This window comes from Melospiza melodia, chromosome 5, assembly GCF_035770615.1.
Source record: "Melospiza melodia melodia isolate bMelMel2 chromosome 5, bMelMel2.pri, whole genome shotgun sequence".
Taxonomy (NCBI): domain Eukaryota; kingdom Metazoa; phylum Chordata; class Aves; order Passeriformes; family Passerellidae; genus Melospiza; species Melospiza melodia.
The window spans coordinates 84,478,022-84,504,256 of record NC_086198.1 but is presented as its reverse complement, the minus strand read 5'-3'; the positions used below and the strand labels follow the sequence as shown (position 1 = coordinate 84,504,256).

At 37.3% G+C, this 26,235-nt stretch overlaps 1 protein-coding gene across 2 annotated transcripts in view; it reads left to right on the top strand.

Annotated features, from left to right (window-relative positions):
• The window catches only part of KCNIP4 (potassium voltage-gated channel interacting protein 4), a 388,652-nt gene that overhangs the window by 38,502 nt on the left and 323,915 nt on the right, over positions 1–26,235 (top strand). Inside the window, exons 1-2 of one of the 2 annotated variants that reach the window (XM_063157714.1) lie at positions 3,282–3,436; positions 3,789–3,937. The exons of the other annotated variant lie outside the window; for it this stretch is intronic. Of the exons in view, the coding sequence (XP_063013784.1) occupies positions 3,790–3,937 (148 nt within the window). The 5' untranslated portion in view covers positions 3,282–3,436; position 3,789. Of the gene's footprint in view, positions 1–3,281; positions 3,437–3,788; positions 3,938–26,235 lie in introns of those variants that run through there. 2 annotated transcript variants of the gene reach the window in all.

Genomic DNA, 26,235 nt, shown 5'->3' with positions numbered 1-26,235 from the left:
GAAATAATGAAAACCTGCTTTGTTTAGGCAGTCCCTGTCTCTGTGCACTGTTACAGCTGCAGTAAACAGTTTGCTTTTCCTAACTGCATGTGCTCAGGAAGAGTTCAGAGTCTTGGTTACTGCTGCAGTAACGTGTTAGGGCTCAGACCAAAGGTATTTCAGGCTTTTTTATTGCTCCACATTTGTCTTGTTGCTGGTACTCCCACTAGTGCCTAGGTCTTTTTATTTTCCTTCTGACCTGTTTCACTACTGACTCCCAGATGAAAGATCTCCCCATTCCCAGATCCTGAAGTTACTCAGGTTCTCTGAGTGCTATTTAAATTCCTTTTTCATTTCACCTAAATTATGAAATGGTTAACTGTATTTTGGGAAAGAAAGGATCCTGTGCAGCCTGAATTGATATATTTTCCACACATGCTTTTCTCATGTTACAATATGACCAGTCTTTCTCTAACATTGTGTGTAATATATTTTTTAACAGTCCTTGGGTTTGTAGATGTGGAATTCACTGTCAATCCATTTCCTTTCCTCAAAAGACAGAGTACACAATCTGAAGACAAGAAGGAGGTAAATCAAATGCACAGCTTCAGAAGTGTGATGTTAATTCCTTTTCTAAATCATTATTATGACTATGTGAAGTACAGCATCATTTGTTTGAAAAAATTCAGTGGTACCTTGAAATTTAGTGTTCTACAGTTTAAGCTTATTTTAAACTCACTGCAAAATTACAGCATGATGATTAGTACCACACAGAACTTCTGATTCATGTATACTTCTATTATAGAAGAAAATTGCTGTGGACTTGATTAGGGTTTGAAATAAGGAAACAGATACAGTGCAATCTGAATGTCTTGACATCTTCTTAACCAGTTTGAGGAAAAGTATGTCCTTCTAGAGATTTATCTCAAGTGAATCTCTTCATATCTGTGACAAATAAGACATGTTTTTCAGGTGCATAGAAGCAAACCCTGAAGATTTCAGCAAGTATTCTTCCTCTCCATTCCCTCTTGAGTAATGTTATCGAATTTCTGCATTTATACATCCCATCTCTGGAAAAAATCCTCTGTGTTCTTGCACCTCCTGAAGACTTTATTCAAATACTGATGTGGGAGTATATCCAATAATGCTCTCTCATTGCATGTGAAAGTTGCTCCATGTCTTTGGAAAGGCAGTACCCATTCCTGTTAATTATCCCATCATGGGAATCATTCTCCCAGAGGCTTTTGTGTTCCCCTGTGTCTGGTTCCCCATTCACCCTCCCTGTGGATTACAGAATCTCTGAGATGAGCCCCTCTGGGAAGTATGGCAATGTGTTGTGAGAGCTGGCCTTGGAGCTGGGACATCAAGGATTTTATGGCTGGCTATTACATAGGCAGGCAGTTTCTCTGAAGGTTTATATCAAGAAAACTTGGAGTTTAGTTATGTTAACAACATTTTGAAGTTTTGGCTGCTTGGAGCTGTACTACATGGTGCTATGTTGCAGTGCTCGTGGGCACAGGATTAGTTTTCTCCTGGCACTGGACAGGAGCAATATAGATGTGTTCCAGCAGAGAATATGGGTGACTTTCTGCAGATGCCTTGCACAGACTGATCAGAAAAAAACCTCCCGTGTTCAAAGGGATGAACTCTAGTTTATAGAGTACATTAATTTCATTCAAAAATGGAATGTAGGATTAGTTGACAGCATTCTCTTTTAAAAAGAACTCTTATTTCTGTGTAATAACTAGCGCTCATGTTTTGTTCTCGCAAATCAATATTCTGTTCCAGTAATCATCTGGAAATCCAGACTGAATATTGTGTGGTGAAAATGTATTTCTTAGCACAGTAAACACAAATTTAACATTAATATTTATTTGCAGAATGCCACTTTTGAAAGATATAAGATAAAAAATCTGTGAAATATGCTTAAACTGGAAGTTTTTCTGCTGAAGTTTCCGAAACTCTTATATTGAAATTCAGCTTACTTTGGTAGTGCTTTGTGATGGGAATACAGCCATGTCTGGAGTGCTGTGTCATGCTAAGGACTCAAAAGACCTTATACCAGCAAGTGTTGTTCCAACAGTGCAAATTCAAGCATTGTTCAGTTCTAAATAGCAGTGGGCCTGAAATATGTCCCTAGATGTGAATCTGAATGGAAGTGCCTCCCTTTACTTTGGCAGCCTAAAAATTAGTTGTTAAGGCAAATGCTTCTCTGTTGTTATGGACAGAATTTACTGACAGCTTTTTTCTTACAGCTGATTGATAGGCTGTTTCCAGAGGTGGAATTATTGTCCTTGCCTGTGTGGATAGACCTGAGATGTCTCCAGTTGTTATAGATAGGTATGGGGTTTTGTGTGTAACATTTTGCACAAGGCAATATACTTATGCCAGAGTTCAAATGTCCCCAGGAACCTTCACGAAAATAAAAGTTGCAAATCTGTGTAATTGGCATGCAGATTAATTCAGTTCAAAGGGAAGCTGACTGCTTAAAAAAACCTTGAGTTCCAGTATCTTGTAAAAGATAAATTGCAGAAAGTGGATACTTGTTCCTTTGCATCCTTTGATTGTTTTGCATAATCAGTAGGAACTCCTAATGGAAGTGAAGGAAGTGAGGGCTGTGTTCCATTGTGCTTGCTTTCTTTAGGAAACAGTAGTTTTACAGTTGAAAAGTCAGCTTTGTTTATCAAACTCTGGTGTGTACAGTGCCAATTATTTTTTTTTTTTTCCTTTTGGCTCTTTCCTACCTATTGCCTTTAAAAATCACGTCTGACGTTTTTAGATGCAGACTGTGTGTGAGAGCACGGTGTTAGGGGAAAAAGAGGGGAGTGGAAAAGAGACCACTGGGGCGTCCTGGCGCAGGCTGGGCGCAGCTCTGTGTGCGACCAGGGGCTCCCCTGGTGCCGTCCGTGGCTGCCTGGCACGGGGCTGCTGCGGCTGGCAGGTGGCTCTGTCCTCAGCCACGCTCACCTCCTCGGAGCTGGCTGAGGAGCACATGGGATCTGACCTTGGAGCGGCACCCAAGCCCTGGAGCGCTGGGTAGGTTCCTTTCCTTCGCTGCGCAGCCCCTGAGCAGAGCTGTGCTTAGGTCCTTGTCGGTGCTGGCGTTGTGACGGCCTCTGGCTTCTCCAGAGCGTCAGGCTGCAAAGGAAAATAATGCCAAGTGGGAATTTATGGGTCTGCCTCTGTGAGTGAGAAGGTAGCGTAGAGAAATGGTCCCCAAGCGTACAACTGGCTTTAAGTGGCTCAGCTGCTTTGCTGCATTTGAGTGACAGTGGCATTAAGGCAGCGCAGATCCCAACTATTCATCTTTTCTGGGTAGAGCAGCTGTCTTTCAGTAACAGCTAGAGGAATGCAGCTCTCCTCTATGACACTGATGTCAGGCAAGCTCAGATAGGAAGGATAATAGGTTCATGCATAGAGGATTACATTATTTCCTTTACCTTAACAACTGACTAAGGTAAGAGGTAAATATTTATTTGCCATCTAGAGATATTACATATTTCTTATCATTTAAGTTAAAATCAGAGTTAAAAAAAAATAGATAAAATCTGATTTTACCCTATCTGTATATTTTACAAATACATTAATTTCCAGATGAATAATTCAAACCAAAGGAATATTAATACACTAATTCCACTTAATTAATACTAGGAATATATGAACTGAGAATGGTTAAGCAAATATTTTTCCTTTATCCCCTGTCCATCTCTTTTCTCCCCCCCCCTCCCCCCATCTCCCTTACCCATAGTCTTTGGATTTAAGTAGTGTATATATCCTGCAGGAAAACTAAAGGTTAAGTTTCTGTTTAGGATGGAAGTGCTAGCCCCTGAGAAGAAAACACATGAAGAGAATGAAGATTTGCAACAGTATCCTCAGAAGCCTGCAAGCTGTAAGAAAATGCTTAGGAATTGCTGCTTGATAAAGCGAATTTTTGCCTGGAAAAGTTTGAGCTCTAAAGGTACCTTTTCTATTGAAAATTTTAGTGTAGGAGAAATTGTTGTCCTTCCAAGAATTCTGAATTTTTTATACAATGGTATTACTGAATTTAACATCAGTCAAGTTACAGGTACAAAAAGTCTCTGCTGTCTTGAGTCTATTGTGCGAGGAGATTAAAAATGGTACAGCTTTGATTGAGGTGCTTTATCATAATGTGATAAAAATAATTGTACTGCAGGAGTATTCATTTTGCAGCACATAAAAATACATGGTCTGCAGAAAAAAAAATCCTTCAGTCAGAAGATAAATGAGTAAATGTAAAATCCTAGCAATTAGATGTATTAATTTATCAGGGCCCAGCCCAAAATTCTGTTTTGATGAGTAAAACCTCCTTTCATTGTCAGAGTATATTTGCATGGAAATTCCAGTATCAATCCCTTTGTCTTTGAGGAAATGAAGAAAGGAAACATTCTGTCACGTTTATACATGATGATGTTATGTACTGTATTTATTAATAAATACTAAAAGAAATGCTTCTTTTTTAAATTAGAAGTTGGCTGTGAACTATCTCACAATTGAAAGTTGAACTCTTTTATGAATAATAAATTAAACAACAACTGTCTTGAAGTCATGGTTAATCTGCTTCACATCATTTCCTTCAGGAACATACAAACAGCTAAGAATTTTATTCACCACATTCCTTTTTTTACCATTGTATTTGTACTTCGCAATGTTATGCAAAAACAGGAGGAAAAACACTGCCTGAAACAATTCTTTTGCATTTTGGCAGCATTTTTCATTCCCTCGTTTATGACAGAAACAAACAAACAAACAGACAAACCAACCTCAAACCAGGTCCTCACTATATCCAATTTGTGTCAAACAGAATGAAAAGAAATGCATGACAGTGCTTTGTTATGAAGAGCTAAGGCACCGTAACCTGAGTGTGTGACATGTTGCTTTATTTACACATTTATTTTAAAGGCTGTGCTCTAGTAGCTTAGTTCCAGCTTTTAGAAACAATGTTCTGGTTAAATATGACCTACCTTTGGTTTTAAACTGCACTGATCTCTGCATTGTCCAAATAAAAAAGTGCTTCATTTGCCTTTTAATCTAAGCATAAACATTTAGCTATTCTCAGCCACTCATTTAAAAAAGTTTAAGTTCATTTTTTCAACAAATGGCTACTTTAATCACATGTATATTATGGTGTGCTAAAAGGTGATTTCCTATTATTGTAGCAGGTTGTATCTATAATTTGCTGCACTTTCTTTTTTTTTTTTTTTTTTTTTGTATTGTTAGTGGTGCTAATGAGGCAAAAATAGGTTTTCTGTAACTCTTTCAAAATACTCCTCCTTCTGTTCATGTGAATTTTTAGAAATCAGTCTCAGTAGCTTGAAGCAATCACCTTTCTAGAAATGATGAGTGAATCTAAAGTAAATTGCATTGAAGTTTATAGGTCTGATTCTTCAATACCTTCAAACTTGGTAATAATCTACACCTCCAGAAAGGGTCTTAAAACAGTCAATAGTTGATGATAGAATTAAGGATTAATTTTATTTGTGGTAAAGTGAATTTGCAGACAGATGAATTACTGTAAAATCGGGCTCAGTTTTAATCTGGCAGGGACAGAATCAGAATCTGACACATGGTTAACTCAAAATGAAACCACTGATTTTGCTGTATGTAGTACCAGATGATAGAAAGCATATTCCCACAGGGATACCTTTACAAGAAGATTTGAATATTCATCAGGATCAAGAACGCAGACATTCTGAGGTGCTTCCTTCAGCACTGTGCTGGTGTCCAAGGTGCCCTCACTGGCCAAATAGGTTTTGTTGGGCTGCAGTGATAGAGCACTCCTGGTACTCACGACAGTGCTGTGGGAGCTGAGAGCAGGAGGCCGGAGCTGCTCGCTCAATGCCTACTGTTTTCTGTGGGAAGAACGAGAGTGGGCTTGCAAATCACATTGTGGTGGCTCATTCCCACTTAGATGTTCTTTTACACTAATCAGATTCCCCGTTGGTTATCTTAATCTAAATTACACTGGTGAAGTGGTATGAAAATAGTCATTAGGCAGTTGAGGCTTGCAGTTTAGTATTTAAAAATAACTGAAATTCTTTGTTCGTATTTCTAAAAGATCATGATAGCCCTAAGTACCAGATTGTTTGGTAACTCATTGCCCTTGTAACTGTTTGTGGCTGAAAATGCTGGACAGTAATGGATATTTGATCTTTCTTTTAAAAGAGATACCATTTCTCCTCTACAATTCATTTGTATAATCTTGCAGCTGAGTTTGTCAACATGTTTTAACTTCATAGAATTAATTATTCTTTCAGAAACAATTTTCATTTATGAATTTGAAGCAGGAAAATAAATATTTGATTTACTGCAATGTTGGGATGATTTAACTCTATTTTCGGAATGGAAAATCTTCACTCTCATGCTAAAATTTTAGAAAATTGTCACACTGGGGATATCTTCCTACTCTTCCAGTTTCAAAATGTGGAAATAAGAAGAATGTTACTTCATAAGTACCAGAAAGATAATTATCCTCAATCCTTTTTGATGTAGAATTTAAACAGCATGGATTCAATGCACGAGTGCATCCTCAAAAGGATGATCCAAGAGAATTTTAAAAAAAAGCACTTTCTTGTATTTCAAAGAAAAGTAAATGGAATAACATGGTTGTCAATGGGAGACCTTTTCATGCTAAACCCAGTATTTTAATCAATGCTCAAGGCTCGGTTATTTGACTAATTCCATCAGACAGTAGTTTCAGCCAGGAGGTATCTTGTAACTGAGGCCAGAGGAACAGACTATGGCAGTGCCAGGAGTGCATCAGTGAGAGCTTGATGTGCAATAAACTCTGAGCCCAAGTTTAAAGGACATGTTGAAAAACTTTCGATTTGAAACGCTCAGTTTCAAAAATGGGCAGCCCTGAAGTGTCCTCTCACTAAATTGGCAGCCTCCTCAGCTAACCTAGGGCAGTTATGAGTCTTTCACGATCATTCTATGCCATGAATATTCATTTGCTGCAGATTTTGTAAAATGCAAATGAAAGACACCAAGAGGACAGCAAGTTGTCTGTCATGAAGATAAATTTGGAGGCATTGTAGTGCTGACTCTTTATTTCATACTGCTAAAATATTATACATAACCAATTGTTTATTTAGTTTTTTACATTGTTTGTGTTTTCTCACATCACATATTTATGAGTTGAGGTATGAGTGCTTTAGGAATAATCCCAAGCTGTCAATCATTGTGTGTGTTTTTCCCTGTCAAACAGTACATTTGACAAAGTATATATGGAAAAAATAGCCCAAGTTATTTCAGAGCTAGTTAAAATTCTGCTCTGCCTAGGATACTTCATACTGTCTCAGACCTTAAATAGCTCAAAAATTCCTGCTGAAGATTGTCAGTACCAGATTTTTAAATATGGACTTCATGTGAAGAGTGCAGTGGTTTGTCTTCTGCAGCCCATTTGCCTTTGCTTGTCCTATGCAAATAAGTTGACCACTGCTTTGAAATCTAGTCACATCTCAGGGTCTCTCAAAGACCATGAAAATCTTTTTCCCTACTTGTTAAAAATTAACAAAAATGTTTATTCATGGAGTCCTTTAGACTAAAATATTTTTCCAATGTCTCTCAGCATTACCTGCTGGGTGCTTTTCTTTTGAGCAGTAAAGTGATGAGGCAAAGACAGCATGTAAGGTAGAAAGTGATGACATCAGGATTGCATGCAGGATTTGCATTCCACTATCAAAGCCTTCAACTGCCTTAATTAGAAAGCATCATGACTCATGAAACAGGATTCTTTTTCCTAACTTGATTACTGTAGCAAAAATATCTTTTTTGTTTGTTGTGCATGGAGTGATAGTTCCTGAAATCTTCCTGGTCCTAATTAACCTTCCCTACAGGATAAATTTTAAATAAATGGCGTAGATAAAAGTGTCAGAAATAAACAATAAATAATAAATATTCAGTATCAGGAATACCATATACTCCTGACTTCATTCCCTTGTCCCAGTAGCTGCTCTTAACTAACAGTTAAACCTCTCCTAAACCATGGCTGATACACAGTTCAGATCTTAACTTGTCCAGTAATTGAATTTTTATGGCCTGTCAGATGTGTCCATTTTAATTTCCTATCATTTCAAACTATATCCTGTAGTTTTTGTGGTTTTTTTTTTTTCCCTCATCTGTCTCATAGATGCTTTGAGCATCGTTTGGTTTCTGTTAAAATCACAGATTTACATTTTTATAGGCACTAGGAAATATTTTTCCTATGTGCCTATAGAACTGCTGTTCATATGGCTTTGCAATTTTGAGTCTGAAAACCTCTAAGAGAAAAAGAAGAGGTGGGGGAGGAAGAGGGAAGAAAAAGAAGTGGGGATTGAGGAAGGGATTGAGAGAGAAATTGTGGAGAGACTGAGGACTGTGTCCCTTGCTGAATTTCTCCTTTCCGTTCTAGGTGCTGAGCATGTAAATAATTAGATCATAACCCTTTGCAATATTTCTTGAATGCTGAAAAAGGAGGCTTTGCAGTCTATTATAGCATGTATTAATGACTGAATAGATTAACATATCTGAGATTTTATGCTGTGAACACAAACGTAGAAATCCATTTAAAAATGGAACCTTTAATAGTTTTAGGCAATACAGAAATCTTTATTTTGTAAAAACTATGAAAAGAAGTTTGCTTGAGAATTCAAAACAAGCAATGTTTAGTCTACTTCATCTATTTGAAATATTTATTTGTACATGTACATGTACATGTACAGCTCTTGCTGTACATGTTATTCTGAAGTAAATTTGCTACCGAGGAAAACTTAAAGGGCAAAAAGCTTATTAATTTTGTGTCTTTGAATGATATTTTTTTCACAATTAATTAACATTTCTCAATATTGCTTTGCATATTTCTTTAATGACAGTGAAACCTGAATTAGCACTGTTTTCTTATTTGTCTCTCGTAAGTCAAGGTTTCATGTTGCCTTGTACCTTCTGGCTCTCCGACCAAATGATCCATTTTGTGTTATGAAAGTTTTGCCTTCTGAACAAATATTGAATACATTGTATATAAACATTTTTAAACTAAATTAACTGGATGGAAAATGTGAATATAATCCATTTAAATGTAAAAGTTTTGTTAAGTGGACATTCTTTACTTATTTCAACTTTTTTTCCTTGAAATCAATATAGGACTCTATTCTTAGCTAAATAATTCTTCATTTAGAGTAAAGATGTAGATGTATATATTTACTGAGTATGAAGAAGCTGTTTTAAAAATACTAAGAAAAGAAAAAAAAGATGAGGGGTAATAATCTATTTTTGAATTATCTTTTTTTTGCTTTACACTTAAGTCTGTTCACCTATTATAACCTCAGACAAAGGAATTTGTATTAAGTTACCTGGCAAAAAGGGGCACCTTGTAGTTTGTTCCCTTCTTGCCAAATCCTAACTCTGAAAGGCAAATCATGACAGTAAAATTAGAGGCTCTCCCTGGTGAAGGTAATTTTCTTTTAAATTTGTAGCATGGAGATATCTAATCTCAATAAGACTTCTAATACTCTCTTCAGGGCAGCAGTAATAGTTATTGTCACAAATTACCAGGAAGGTGTACTACTATTTAGGAATTCTTGCTGTCTTTCAGAGAATTAAAATGGGAATTGGAAAAACATGGATTCTCGTGGTTTAGAATCATTCCAGATTAATGTTTTGGAAAGGGCTTTTACTGTGCAGTTGTGTGGAGACTTGTTAAACTGAGCATTGCATGTAGCTAATGAAAATGAGAGGCTCTGACAGACACTTTTGTATGTATAAAATTATGTCACATCATTTTTGGATTGAGACAGTGTAATAGTCATTCTCCTTTATTTCTTGTAAAAAACACCCCATAGACATGTATCTTATAAAGCTTTTAATTCTTCTTAAAGTTTTAAAATTAGTAGTTAGAGGCCATAGTCATTATGAAAAATCTTGCAGGTTTACTCCATACTTAAAAGGTTTTTAAATATTTCCAAACTTTCAAATAAAGTGTGCAAACACTTGCAATAGCCACTAGTTTACAGTCTGGGGAAAATTAATACCTGCATTAACTGGAAACGTTTATTAGTGTCTATAAAAGTAAATATTATCCAAAACTAAATTGTAAAGATGCTTGATACAAAGATATCAATTTGCAAAGTGCAGATTATGAAGTCAGTTCTCCTTAGCGTGAATGTGCCTGTTATGTAAGGAGAATGATATTCCATGGAAATCAGATTTCCTCAGGGTTTGACATTCAAAGGGCAAAACATGCTCCACAATTAACCCCTGAGAAATAAGGCTCAGAAAGATGTGGGTGTATCACCTCATGGAGTTTCTGCTTTATGCTTCCCTGGATATAAACATTGCACTACAAGGCCTGCCTCTCCTTTTCTCTCAGAGGTTTGTTTCTTTCACATAAAAATGGATTTTTATGGTGTCCTGCAATTGCCACCTTTCTAATTCCAGTGTTGCCATTATCAGGAGGGACGTGGTGCTGGAACATGAAGCCTTAACTCATGGCAGGTTGCTGCCTAAAACTCTGCATTTGCAGAGCAGTAAATTGAACTCATGAGATTTTTTGCTCTTTGTGTCTCTTTCTTTTCCTACTGACCAGTATTAGCATGAAGCTGTTTGCATAAGTGTCCTAAAAATGCAAAATTTTAAATTAGCTCTAATTAAGAGCTATGAACAGACCCATTTTATAAACTGTTTAGTTTTTGATTAATCATTGCAAATGAGTGTTCTCTTTCCATATAAAAAGCATGAGGAACCATCAAGCTGGCTGGAACCTTTTCAGGAATGTCACTCTGGACTCTGCATAGTGAATTTTTTTTTTTGAGATCATTAATCCTACTTACCAATGATCAAATTATTGTTCAGTCAGTTTAAAATATTGAAAAAACAATCATCTTCAGTTGGGCTGAAGAATGTAAGGAATAGCTGATTAACTACTTTTAAATTGGCTAGTTATACCAGAAATATAATTTTCTCTAATTTTTCTTGTTTCTCTAGCAAAATTAGAGTTACTGGTTCAATATTATGCAGATATTTCAAAACTATTAATTGCTCTACAATATAGAAATTATATTCTCTGAGGATGAAAGCAAGCCATGAAGGTCTGACCTCTCAATTGGAGAATCTGATGTCTAATTTTGTTTCCCCATATTTTCCTTCATTTTTACACAAAGGTCAGTGTCCCATTTTTTAAAAGAAAAAAAGAGAGAAGTGTTGCTAATTTATTGAAAATCTGTTAACTAAAAATCAAGTTCTAGCAATCTAGCAGGGTTTGGAATAGAATAAATGGTAGAGGTTTGCTACTTTTGGAAACTTAAATATATCCTGTAAGAAACCAATATATATTCCTATTAATTCTCTGTACTTACAGTATCTTTGATTTTTACCCTGTCTGCCAGCTGCTGATTTTTTATTTAAAAACTTTTTATCAATCCAAAACTAATAGGCCAAAGAAGCATATTAGATTAAGTGGAAGGACTTTTATATTCATGGCATACTTAGAAAATTGAATAAATCTTTAAATATCTTGCCACTTTCCATCTGGGCAGTATTCCAGCAATTTAAATGACTTAAAATACTGATAGTATTCCAGATTAAATGAGAGTTCTGAATGCCTGTTTATAAATGGCATAGCTCATAAAGAACTGAATTTGTTGTGGTGGTTGGTGAGATCAAGATTTTGTTTACCGAATTTACTGGGTATTAGTGCAGTATGACACAACTGCATTTGCAAGTGTCTGTCCCTGGAAAAAATCCTGTGGCTGGAAGGAGCACTTCTATTGCAGATCAAGGTAGCTGACAGAAGCAGCTTCTTAAAAGAAGTATGCAAAACCAGAGTTCTTTTAGATTTGTTTTGGGTTTTTTTTTTATCATGCTGAATCATTATGACTGGATAACTTTTTGCAAAAGATTAAAATAAAAGGAAAACCAGCATATCTCAGAAGTGAAAAGTTAGGGCAGAAGAAACGAGGGAAAAACAGTAGGAAATGACAAAATTGCATGTTGCTTTGTTTGCTCTTGCTATCCCTCCCCCCCTTTAATTCAAATTTTTGTTTCCATGGGAGTCTGCAGTGCAGTCTTGGTAGTTCTGACACACAACAGTTCTGACAGGATAATGTGCCCTTCTTTCAGCCCAAAAGGGGTAACTGAGGGCTTTTCATTGTTGCAGTAATGCTGCCCTGCTGGCACCTTCCTGCTGTTCCTCCCAGTAGCATTATCTTCTTGGCAAGGAGATGTGGTCTCAGTTATTCTTAAACTTTCTTCCTCATCCTTTCTGTGTGCAAGAAACTAATGAAAAGTCAATAAGGAGGTGAAGTTCTTCACCAAGCCATCTGAATGTTTAGTGGGCTCAATGACAGCATTAGTCATATGTGGCAACAGTGCAACTGAATTTTCCAGATCACCCCAGCCAAATGCCAGCAAGCCTATACTGTGTAGGAACGCAGAAGTCAAACTTGGCTTCACGTATGTCACAGAAAATGGTGCAAGTAATACTGAGCTACCTGTGTGCTTTTTGCACTGTTCTCTGCAACCCTCTATGTTTGAGGCCAGCCTGATTTCTTTGATATACAGGGTGGGAAAAGGAAAATTATAATAGATGAAAAAGTTGAAAAATTTTATTACCTGTAATACTGAAAATCCTTTTCTAAAACACCATTTAATCTGTGTTCTCTTTGGTCTTATAAAAGCAAAATACTTGAAAGGGTTTGGCTTATCATTCTCAGCAGTAGAGAAAACCTATTTCTGACAATAAGAGAACTCAAGGTCTAGGGCAATATTAAGGTGAAACTGGTTTCATCACCTCCTGCTGGCATAAGCATGTGCATAGGTTCAAATAGACTTGAATGTAACAGCAAGGACTGCCAGCAAGAAAGGATCATGGTTAAACCTCTGTCAGCTCACATCACCAAGTTCCTCTGAATTGAATTAGCATCACTATGTCTGACTTCCTTGTTATACTTACTGTATATACATATTTAAATCCCTTAAAATGCTACAGCTTTTGACTATGGCATCTATCAGCTGAGCTGTTATGAATTTCTCTATGTTTATCTTTGTACGTTTGTGTTTGTCTTTGCTGGTTGAGAGGTAATATTTTTTAACTGAGGACCATTCAGTTGACAAGAGCTACCCTTTCCAAGCTGTGATAGTTTCACTGCTTAAACTAAGTCCTTTCACTCATACCACTTCTGATGAAACTGAGATGAAAAGTGACCAGTGAGAAAAATCAAACCTAGATGCAGTAGGTAAATCATCACAGTATGTCCCTACAGTAACATAGAATTAATTCTTGTATGTCTGAATCTCAATATCCTCTGCTGTGAGAAAACACAGAAATTACTCCATCTCCTCGTAGTTTTGAATTATATGGGGACATAGTAACTGTACTGCACCTATCTGTTTATTTCTTTCCTTGCTGTAAATTTGTCTGAAACCAAAACACCTGTACTTTTAGTACAAAAATGTAGAGGGATACAATATAAGAAAATAAAGTTAGTACAGAAAGTAATCTTACCCCTAAGGAGTTGCAGCTGGGCCAATTATCAAAGATTAGGAGCAGGCCTGACTTTAACAGGCCACAGCTGTAACCAAAGAGTGGAAGAGTGCTATAAAAGAGTGGGGTGGCTGGGTGAGAGGGGAACTGGAGTTAGGTGGCTGCTTTGTGAAGAAGAATGAGTCAGTGCTCAGAGGAGCTGCTCACAAGAAACACCAAGGAGGTATGAAACTTTTGTAATAAGGAGACAGCAGTATGGAGTCCCTGCAATAAGATGACTATGCAAGAACAATGCAATTCCATAGTTGTTGAGTGAGCCATTTAGAAAATACTTAACAAAACAGCATATAAAAAGGAAAAGAAGTCCATACGGTTAATTTATGCTGAAGAACCAGATTTCTTCTTGCACAGAGCCCCTGTGTGATAGAATATGCTGAGTTGGAAGGGACCCATCAAGATCATTGAGTCCAACTCCTGGCCCTGTGCAGGACACCCCAAGAGTCACACACTGTGTGCCCAACAGTGTTGTTCAAACACTTGAACTCTGTCAGGCTTTGCGCTGTGTCCCCTTCCCTGAGGAGCCTGCTCACTGTGCCCAAACACCCTCTGGGTGAAGAACTTTTCCTTTGTATCTGATGTCTAACCTAAACCTCCTGATGTGATTTGAAAGGAGTCAGTTATGATAAATTTTAGGTATTGATATTATATGTTTCTTGTTTTCTGAGTGAATCCTTGGCATTTGACTTGCAGAATATTGAACACTTAGACCATGAATAACTAGGCTTTGAACATATATGAAAGGTTGTGTATTAGGCACTGTGAAAATGAGCTTCCATGAGTTTCCTACCAAGTGCCCAAATTAGTCAATACCTTTGATCTCAATCTCACAGTGCCTCTGTTCTGCATAAAGTAAGTATAATAATAACCTCTCATCTCACAAGGATATTTTGAATATAAATGTAGTAATGTTTGTGAAGCGCTCAGACACTGCAATGAGGAACATCAGAGAGAAATCTGTTTTCAGAACAGATTTTCAATAGTGTTTGATAAGCAAGTTATGGGGGCTCAAAATGAGCAAAGTGTGAAGTTTTGAATTTGGTAAATGGCTAATATCCATGAATTAAATTAACTTATCAAAAGAAGCTCCTGTTCAAACTAAAGCACATCATCATGTCGTTAAAAGGTTGCACCACAATGCATATGTAGAAAGGGGCTGAACTAATGCTGTTAGGATTTATGATCACGGGACAGTTCTTTTGATGTGTACTTCCCATGTAATTAATATATGTACCAGTATTTCTGCGTGGGAAGCATTCATAACATCAGATAACATAAATTCAGATCTTGGCTTGTAGTACAGCTTAAAAGCAAGGGTAATGTGATTGATCTAAGCATCAATCCCTATTACAAGGGGTGAGGGCTACAGAAGGATGTGCACCTTTCCCTTAATTGTGTGATGCTAAATTTTGGCTTACTAGAATGAATGAGAATCTTGCCATTAAATCTCACTGTAAAAGGAATTTCACTCAATTGCTTTATATAAATAAGCTTATTCTGATAAGTTAAATCTTTATCTAGGAGAACAAAATTCCACCAAACTTTTAGCTTTGTAAAATTACCTTTTTAATGAATATAGTATTTATTTAGAAGGAACATTTTGGGGAAAGAATTTTTTTTTAGTTGATTCTGTGCTTTTTGAATAAAAAATAGTAACAAAATAATACTCAATTTTTGCTAGAAATATTTGGTGTCTCATTTTGAACATGATGCCAGTACTTAATTTATAACCTCATTTAAACTATTTCTTTACTTCATTTTATATGCTTCAAACTATAAAATCTCCAAATCTTGAGAAAAGAGAGGAAGTTTTAGAATTTTTATCACCAAAATCAAATCACAGAAATGGGAAAGAAACCCAATATAAATTTATTTTTATAATTCAGTTAAGCTACAATTGAATCTATATAAAAACTAATCAGTATACTATAATTGAAGAGATATTTTTGGACCAATGTACCAGCTGGTATCACAGATGGTACAGATGGCATAAAGCTCTTTAATGAGACAAAGATAATGTGTTGGCACAAAGGAAGTTGAGTATATGAACATGTGATTTTTCTTTCTGATTATAAAATGTCTAAGCAGTGTAATTTTAATTGATACACAATTGATACATTTGTATTCCACAAATTGGGTAAATACTAGGATTAATACTTTGCAGTCAGTGACATCATTATAACCTTAGGTTGTTCTGGAAAATCTTGTATGCCATAGTAGACAACAACTTATTAAACAAGGTGGTTGGAAAGAAAGAATTGCAAAGCAAGTTTGATATTATTTAACCTACCTGATGGGTTTAATGGATAAATTTATGGAAATATCTGAATCCTTCATAAAGGTTTTATTCCATGAGCTTTTATATTGGTATAGACATGGCAAGAAGTATGATAGTGGTATTGGCAGTGAAGAGTCTTGTCCTGTTGCTTGGCCCCCCTGAGCAGAGCCTGGCTCCATGCTCCTGCCACCCTCCCTCAGGTACTGACAGACATTGATGAGCTCCCCTCCCAGCTGTGTCTTCTCAAGGCTGAACAGGCCCAGCTCCCTCAGCCTGTCCTCACAACAGAGCTGTTCCAGTCCCTGCAGCATCTTTGTCACCCTCCTCTGGGCCTGTTCCAGGAGCTCCATGTCTCTCTGGTCCTGAGGAGCCCAGAACTGGACACAGAACTCCAGATGAGCTTCACCAGGGCTGAGTAGAGGGGCAGGATCACCTCCCTCAGCCTGCTGGCAATGCTCTTCCTAATGCACCCCAGGTACCACTGGCCCTCCTGGCCACAAGGGCACTGCTGGCTCCGATCCTTCTCTGCAGAGCTGCTTTTCTCTGCTGGTGCCTGCACCTATTCCTACCCTGGTACAGGATCCTGCATTTGCCTTTCTTGAATTTCAAATGATCCTTTCCTGCCCATCTCCTCAACCTGTCCAGGTCCTTCTGATGGGATGCACAGCACTCAGGGGTATTGGCCAGTCCTCCCAGCTTTGTGTCATCCATGAACTTGCTGAGGAGGAATCTGGACCTTTATCCAAGTAATTGATGAATAATGAAACAGTACTGGGCCCAGTACTGAACCTTGGGGGTTATTACCTGTGACAGGCCTCTAACTAAACCCATGCTACTGATTACGACTCTGGGATCTGCTGTTCAGACAGTTTTCAATTCATCCTGCTGTCCACTCACCCCATCCACAATTCCTGACTTTACTTGTGACAGTTGTGAGAGACACTGCTGAAAGCCATGCAAAAGTCAGGATAGACTATACTTGCTGCTCTTTCACATCAGATCCTGGATCTTGTGGTTGAAACAAAGCTAATAAAGCTGTTTGGCTGGGACAACAAATTGCTGCATTCAGTCACCAATCCAGAAGAAAAATTGTGTAGCTTAAAGCCCTGAGGGAAACCTTGTGAAGGGAACAATTGCCCTCAGGACAGGGCAAACTCTGTTGGGTACCTGATTGATCAGGAGTTGCAACATTCCTCCAAATGGCCATGAATGGAGACATATCCAAAATATGGCCTTCTCACAACACCTCAAAGTTCTAACACAAAAAGGAGAATTTTCTTGCCTTCTTTCAGTATCATAAAGTCCATTTATCCACTGGTCCACATAATAGACTGTGGCGCCATTGCTCGAGGAGTCACCTTCTGCATTACATCTCAAACTGAGTGGTTAACTTTTTGTTTGCAGTAACCACCAGGGTACCATAGCCCTGTTTCTAAGGACAAGATGCATATGAAATTTTTTTGAGCAGTTTTTAGGTTTGATCTTCCTTAACTCCAGCTGCACTAGAAGTAAAATTGAAAACTTACTGAATTTTTACGGAGCAGGGACATTTATCAGTGTGTTTCAGTAGCTCATAAAATAATTTGATGTTAACCATAGAATGTGGCATCTGTTGTCAGAGCAGAATGTGATTGTCAGCTGCCTTTCTTTCATGGCATTAGGCATTTGAAAATAGTGCAGGAATTTATTTATTCTTTTTGCTTAATATCAGTTATAGAAATATTCTTAACCTTCCTCAGAGAAGTGCAGGTGTCTTTGTTCTTGCCTCTGCCTGCTGCACAACAGAGCTCGAGTTATGTTCTTTGTTGCCTTTCACTTTTTGTAATAAGATGCACTTCTGAAAATCAAGTAAAAAAGCCTGCCAATTGAGAAATAATATTTAAGCCCCTCTTTATGCCAGAAATGAAGTACTTCACTAAGAAAAAGGCTGTGGGAAATAAACCTTCTGCATTGCATAGACATTGAATCTCTCAGCTTTTCTAAATGCTTCACAATGCTCTATGGGATCCTCAGGGTGAATTTTCTAATCATTTTTAGTTATCTTAATTTCAAGTTTTATCAAAATTTTCAAGTTCCAGGTAAGAAGTTTTGCATACTTATTTTTCATTAATTTAGTAAATGCTGTATTTTTTTAGATTTTCTTCCAAGTAAAAAATTGATTATCAAAATACTGTATGAATTCAAAAATTCCTTTATTTATAATTATTCCATAAACAGTAGTCATTCTTAGAGGAAAAAAGGGCAACTTACATTAGTAAGATGATGAAATATTTCCCCCAAATAATATTTTGGGATCATTATAATGTACTATTTTGGTAAATTAAGTGTCAAAAGGATGTAATAAAGCAGTCATATTTGAATTAATTACATAAGTTACAAGTATCAGAGCCCTAAGTTTTGGAAAAGTTCAATGGTTCCATTTATATTTTTTTCTTACCCTATAATACAAATATTCTTTCAATTTTGCAGTAGCTTCTGCTGTGATGACTTATTTGAAATACAGCAGTTGGTTTAGGACTATAAAAATATATTGAAAAGGGACAATTAAAGTTTGTGGAGCTGTAATAAGCAATTTTTTTTTAATGTGTAAGTATATGTTCTGATGTTTCTAAGGTAAAATATTCACTGAATGTATGTTTCCCTGAGATATGTAAACTAAGAACAGAATGTCTTCTTTCACCTGATCATCTTAGGAGTGAAATGTGGGTCAAACCATGGAGGTGGATGTAGAGACATTAGTTAGTTATCTGCTTCATCATCCCCATACAGATGTACCAGGAATCCAGCTCTTTCTGTGGACAGTGATAAATTATGCAGAGATATCGAGGCTGAGCTAACTCTGCAGTGGGAAATAATATGCAAGTGCTCATGCAGGACCCTCTTCACTTGGCTAATTAGCCAACTGAGCAATGCTAACTACAGCAGGCATTGTGCCATGTAAGCAGAGCTGCACTGCTCCTGAGACACAGCCACTGCCTGTACACAATGCTATTTTTGGGAACTGTGAACTTCTCACCGCTTATTCAGAGTGAGCAGCATGCACCTAGCTCCCCCCTGGAGTGCAGAGAAAGAAGGCTGCTTCATACAGGAAAAACATAAAAGAGATAAATGGCATTGAGTTTCTTTCACCTGTGGGCTGGGTCTCCTGGAGGTATACACAGAGTCCCAGTCAGTCCCAGGCTGCTGAGATTGGCCCCTGTGGCAGCTCTGCCAGGCTGCCACTTGCTCAGTGAGTGTGAGCAATCTGTTTTCTTTCCTGTCATCTCTAAAAGTGGATATCTCCCTACAAATTTGGAAATAAAGACACCACAACTGTTCAAGGAAATCTCATTCTTTACGTAAAAATGCCGTTACTGAGACATTAGTAGCAACTTTGCTAGTGTGAGTAGAGATCTGAAAATAGCCAGACATTAGTTCTGGTGGTTTATCCAAAATTACTGGAAAAGCATGGTTTGAGATTGAGAGAAATGCTTCATGCACCCCAAAGATGTTGCCTATGACACCAAGAGTGTGATATGGGTGTCATACTGAGGGAGGGGACGCTATCCTGAGGGACCAGGACAGGCTTGAGAGATGGGCTCATGTCAGTGTCATGATGTTCAACAAGGCCAAATGCAAGGTTCCCCAGAGAGGTTGTGGAGTCTCCTTCATTGGAGGTGTTCAAGAAGTGTCTGGGCACAATCCTGTGCCATGTGCTCTGGGATGGCCCTGCTTGAACAGAGATTGGGCCACATCACCCACTGTGGTCCCTTCCAGTGTGACCTGCTCTGTGATTTTGTGATTCTGTCCTGCAACTGGATCAGGGCAATCTGAAGCAAAAGATCAGGCTGCAAGGAGAATGGATTGAGAGCAGCCCTGAGGAAAGCACTTGGGAGCATTGGTTGACAAGAATTTCAACGTGACCCAGTAACGGTGCGCTCGCAGCCCAACCACATCCTGGCTGCATCCAAAGCTGCCTGGCCAGGAGCTCCAGGGAGGTGACTCTGCTGCTCTGCTTCCCTCTGATGAACCCTCACCTGGAGTGCTGCATCCAGCCCAGGGAGACCTCAACATTAAAAAGACAGGGACCTGTTGGAAGGAGTCCAGAGGAAAGCCACAAAGATGATCAGAGGGCCTTAGCACCCCTGATGTGAGGATGGCAGTGGGAGCTGGGACCATGAAGAAGCAGACTTCCAGTACCTCAGGGGGCTACAAGAAAGCTAGATGAGAACTTTTTACAAGGGCTTGTATTGACAAGACAAAGGAGAATAGCTTTAAACTGAGACTACATTTAAATGAGAAAAAAGGAAGAAATTTTTTAATGATAAAGGTAGTGAGGCACTGGGTCAAGTTTGCCCAGAGAAATTGTGGAAGGTCCATCCCTGGAAGTTCTCTAGGCCAGGCTGAATGGGGCTCTGAGCACCTTGGTCTAGTGGATGGTAGAAGGGTTGGAACTAGAGGCTTTTTAAGGTCCCTTCCAACCTGAAACATTCCATGAAATTTTCTTTTTTTACATTTTGAACGGCTAGGAAAATTGATATTTGTTACAAAATATGAGTTAAAAAGGCAAGAGCTTCAAATAGACTAATTTAGGTTTGTTCCTATATAGAAAGAAAAAAAAATAACTGATGTTGTTACAGTGCCACAAAATCTTTCAGTTGAACTAAATAATAATTTTAAGGTGAAAAATATTCTAGATATTTTTTTTCCAGCTGTGGGAGTAAGTTTCTCTAAGAAAGAAAAATGTTCTTAGAAGCTGTTTTGGAGCAGTTGTAATGAGTAGGTGGTAGGAGTACCAAAACTGCAGCTATTCAGGGTAAACCATGCTCAGAAGAGATAATTAAAAATTATTCTCCTTCATACTAAGGTCTATCTATGATGTTAATGCCTCCCTTAATGAATTAGATACGCACTGCTTTTTCCATATCTTTTTTTTTGCTGAGTTGTAGTTAATTTATCATCTTCAGAAAAGCTCTGGCACATTTTTCATCTGGTCAGCAAATTTGGAAAGAAATAAATGGATGCAAATCATGATTAATAACTTATTTACCTTGCTTTTATTTTCAAGCAGCACCCCACAGAGCACGCATTCAAAATGCCATGAAATCAGCAAGTAGTAGTATACACAATATATACAGAAAGTTATTCACTTGGGAAAAACTCATTCTGCAAACTAAAAGAGCAATGAGAAATACTCAGCCAGGGCCTTTTGGCCTAAAAAACCTCTCAAGTTTTGACAGAAGGTCCCACCATCTCAAAGGCTCTCCATGTCACTTGACTGAAGCTCCATGGCTTCATTGATGTCCTCTGTGTCTCCAAAGTCATCGTGTCCCGCAGGAGACTCTGCTTATCTCTTACCAACAGCTCTGAGATGATAAATGGAGTTTTTATGGAAATCTTGCACATGATAGTTCTGAACAAGGAAAAACTGGTTTCTTGTTTGGCGAAGGAGAGTCTTTTCAACTCTGAAAATACAGTAAGAATTGTCCCTTCTGAAATACTCCTCTTCAGGAATATCTGCTTTTTGGAGCTGAGTCATTTTGCAGTTCCTGGATGAAGAATGAGTACACAGATGTTTAGGAGATGCTCTTGTTTAAGCATTCTTTGGTTTTGGTAATAAATTCCACCTTGCATTGTTCATGAAGTGACTAATTGAAGAATCAATCAGGCATTGTATCAGGTTGTGTGGTTGTGTTTTTCAGAGCACTTCATGGACTAATAGAAACTTACATGGAGATATTAGATTCTTTATAATTTATATCCTGTATGTCTTAGTATATCATATTATTAAAAATCTTCTGCTATCTGCTTTTGGAAAGGACAGAGACAAAAGCAGGCCTCGTTAATGAATGAAAAAACCTTCTGTATTGTCTTTTTTAGTTGTGGCTTCCTTAAGACTTCAATAGTTTGAATTTGACTTGTTTAGCACCTGAAATTCAAGGTAAATAGTAAAATAATCAAATATATATTTTATTTCATACCTTTGGCTTTTTTGCATTAATTACTGTAGAAAAATGATCAAAGGAAAATGTCTCTTGGAGAATTTTTGTACTTTAGAACCGAAATTATGTAACACCTACAAAAATGCTATCTTTAGATTGATACAAAGGGAGAGGTCAAGCAATGTTCAAAGGCTTATTAGTCTTTTTTTTTATCAACAATAGATACTAAACATTCTGTTCCTCAGAATCAGAAGCTTTATTTAATTTCTTCTATCTAGCTGGAGAAAGGTTAAAGGGAAAGATTAAGGCATTAAGATTTGTAAGAATTATGAGATTCTCTAAAGCATTTTCAAAGAAGCTTTATTTTTGGCTCAGCTGCACGATAACACAACCTAACTTTTGTTCTGCTTTCAACTGAGCTATTTATACTTTGGAATTCACTGTGGACGTTGCCTGAGGTTATTATTATTTTCCCTCCTGGGTTTGTTTATTTGTTGGTGGTTTTTTTTTTTTTTTTTTTGAAACGACATTTGAGAATATTATTCAAGCATTTATTTTGTGGTTGGGATGCTGTAAAATGCCCTTTTCACTTTCTCGTTTACACTAAGTGACTTTACTGTGAGTTTAATTCAGTGGAAGAAAAATCTGTATCATACAAACCCAGAAAAGGAGGTGATATTTCTTGTAGCCTGATGGAATGAGACTTGGCCCCCATTTCACTTTTCAGAATGAAGTAAGGAAGCACGACAGGTGGCAGCAAAGAAGATACCAACGTAAACTTCATCCCTGAAAAATGCAGCAGAAACATGGCTAGTGAAAATGGTTAGCTGGGTGGAAAGCTTCCCTTGGAATCTGAGGAGTGCTTCTGAAACTAAGGATTACTAACAGATACTAGAAGCTTTACCAGGTGCTGAGGGTGCAGACCTGTGTAGACTGTTTCTAATTTCCCATTCTTCACAGAGCTGAACTTTGCTATGATTGTTATCTGCTATAGTTTTTAGGTCAGCACAAGGTCAAGAAGAAAATCTATGAATTGAAAGGAAACAGATCAAGCATTGGACAAAACCAGATTTTACTTTGTGCACTTTTTTTTTTTTTTTTTTTTTTTTTTTTTTTTTTTTTTTGTAAATAATACAAGACTGACTTGTGGGTTGAATTTTGTCATAGTATTTTGGTTTTGTTTTTATATAAGTCATAACCAATCCATGGAATTCCTAGTTACAGGACAGAAGTAGGACCATGGTCTCAGTCTTCTGCTAGCTTAAATCATTTTTGAGTCCAGGTAAAAATCTGAGGGCCTTACCTGTTCTGACACACCAGCGCTGTACAGTTCATGCCCTGCATGGCATTAATTCTTCCTCATGGCAGAGGCACCAGCTTGAGCCATGGGGCAAGGTGGAACATCAGGAAAGTGTTATGAGCTGACAGATGATTTAATAGGCTACTTGAGAAAGAGCAGATTTTTAAGGATTAAGTTATTTAATTAAGGATTTGGGGTTGTTTTCTTTATTTTCAAGAGTTTATCATTCTCTTACGTGCTCTTTAATGACAGTCTCTGATGCAGATTTGGGAACAGCATGGGATCTCAGTCTAGTGAGAAAGCCTATCTCTTTTGGGAAATGATCCATGTATTTTACTGCTTTGTAACTCTGATTTCCTATTGATTTTTTATGTTGGATTGCTTATGGTTTAAGTACAAGTTTCTCAGCATTAGCTTGAAACCTATTTAAGCCATGCTGTTAACTAATGTACTTGTTATAAGCTTCGTCCCCATTTCCTTGACATAAATTATACTCAGTTCATTCCAAACTGTTTACTTGCACTGAGCTAGAAACTACAGGGCAGCAGCTGGGTGTGAGTTAAAGAGGAAACAACTTTACTAGAGAACATATTATATTAACAAATGACTTACACACAGGGCTCCCATCCCCATCCAGACCAAGCAGTGTTTTGCAGCCAGGGATGCTGGCAGGGCTTGGGTGTGCCTGAGCCTTTCAAAAGAAGTGCAAAATCACTTGCTTTGACCTTTGCTTAACTACTTGTGGATGGGGGAACTTGTGATCTGGTTTTGTGGCTGAGTGAACTTAGGGGAAAGTTATGACTCAAACCTTCTGAGAAGAAAGTGCAGTGGCATGGGTATTATCTGAAAGCAATCTATTTCAACTGCCCTAGGAATCTAGACGAGAGTTTGAGGCAAATAAAAAGCGGCAGCCTCACCTTTGAGGGCCTTAATAGACTTGTGGAAGAAGCTTTACAAGTAATGCTGTGGAAAAAGGATTTAAAGATAGAACTGTCACAATTTTTTAGAAGCATCTGCTACAGAAAGGCTATAGAGCATACAAGAGCTGTGTGACTCAGCCAGAAACAAGGTGAAAGGCTCTTTTGAGTGAATGGTCTGAGTTTTCTTCAAGGCATCTATAAGTGTTTTAGCGGATAAGAACGGGGTGAAAAGATGTGACTGAAGCAGGTAAGTGTTTGCTACAGCAATTTGCGAGGTTAAAAGGATTAAGTGTTCCTCTTTTTAGTACACAGAGAGGATCTTTAAATTTTATAGGAAATGATACTGTCTGGTTGCAATTCACACTGGTTTTAACAGAATGAAAGCTGATCTGTGTCAAGCTATCACCACCTAGTGGCAATAGGGAAATGGTAACAGCAGCCCATGGAAATTCTTTCAAGTATTTTTCTTAGCTGTTGTGCTTTCATTGGTGTTGTGGAATATGCAGAAGCAAGACTGATGAACTTTGATAGAAAACAAGTTAATAAAAGTGGCAGTAGTCCCTCACCAATTTAATTTTTATATTGTATGATATCTTGTTAGGGAGTAGTCAGTTAATAATTTCTCTCTAAAGTATTGCTTGTAGATGTAATTAGCAAGTGCACCATTTTATTATTCTTGCCTGATTTTTTGATGGATTGTTGATGTTTAAATGGGAGGTGAGGTTTATTTTATATGAGGTGAAAAGAGTTTTTTTAAAATGCAGCTAACTACGTTTTATACCTACTTTGAACTGAATTTATTATAAATATATTTTGTTTGATGTATATGCATTTGATGCATTGCTTAAAAAACACTTTTACTTTTTAATAAAAATCACTTTCAGTCGTAACTTTTCAGAGTCCAGAAGTGTCCTTCTGGAGCACTATCTTAGTGAACTGGTCAAACTAAAAGTGTAGCACTGATTGACAATTTTTCCATGTTTATTTTCACCCTGATTGTGTTTCACTGTTCCCCAAATGGTGTACGTAGTGTCTTTTTGGAAAGGCTTCTGCTTTTTTTATAGTGCCTGACAAAACTTGAACACTTTATTTTCATTTTTATACGTTTCTGAAAGTGAGATATTGTTTAGTTTAGCATCTCAAATACTGGGTGGCTGCTGTGAACCAGAAAGAAATGTGGTCTCTAATCTCTTTTTATAAGATCTTTGAGAAAAATAGAAATATTGGTGAAAGTCATTAGTTGCTTTAAACTTAGTTAAATTCTTAGAACATAACTGATTTACAAAACTTCATACCTGTTGTTTTTCTTTAAATTTTATTTTTAGATTTTTAATGTAAATTCTATATTATTATGTAAATATTCAGATAAGTTACAAAAATATGAATTTAGCTAATAAAAAAGCGAAAAAGAGCAAATTATTGTCCAAGTGCACTGACTGCGCCCACAAAACTAATATGCTGTACCTCACATTAAATGGCAACCTTGTTTCTTGAAGTGGAAATAGGTATTTATAATCATTTTTTGGTAAATGTGAACATAAAATTACATTCCACTCAGAAGTTTTTTTTTTGACTATAAATTGTTCCATGTGTCAAAAAGGTGTTTTGCTGCGTTATTAGACCGAGTACTTTTTGTCTGCATTTTTGGGAAGGGTTTCCTCTGGTGACTTTCCTCTTCTGACACTTTGCTTTGATTTTTAGACTTATCAGCAGTGTGAATAAACCTGTGGCTGCTTGGTTGGACACCTCTTAGGGTTTTCAGTGTAATCCACCTGAAATTCCTTTTCTGAACAAAAGTCTTTACATTGATGAGGAAGACTAATGCCAATTTTTTTTTTAAACTTTAAAATTACCAGTATTATTTTGGTGATGGTTTTATCAAATCCAGCAGTACTTTGTAAAACTAAACAAAAGAGGATAAGATAAAATCTGTGTACTATGTCTGAAATTATTTCTTCTAATGATTTTTTTCAGTTCAAATCCAGTTGTATGTTGTTGATTTATAAAGAATGGTATGATGTGGTGTTTATCTTTGCCCTCCTCACTTTGTTTTTCTAGTACTGATTACAAATATGAAGAGATTGTAATGTTTTTAAATACTACGTTGTTCTTTAATGCCTTAGTAAATTGAATTAATTAGGTACCCTCCATCTTTTGAGAGCTTTATCTGCTGTCGTGCTGCAGAGTGGGAATTTGAAGATGGAGCAAAATGTGTTTTGGCCCATGGCCGTGCACATGGGTTTGTGTCTCACCTTGGGAGGTGTTTTCCATGGTACCAGTTACATCCCACTGCATTTCCCCTCAGA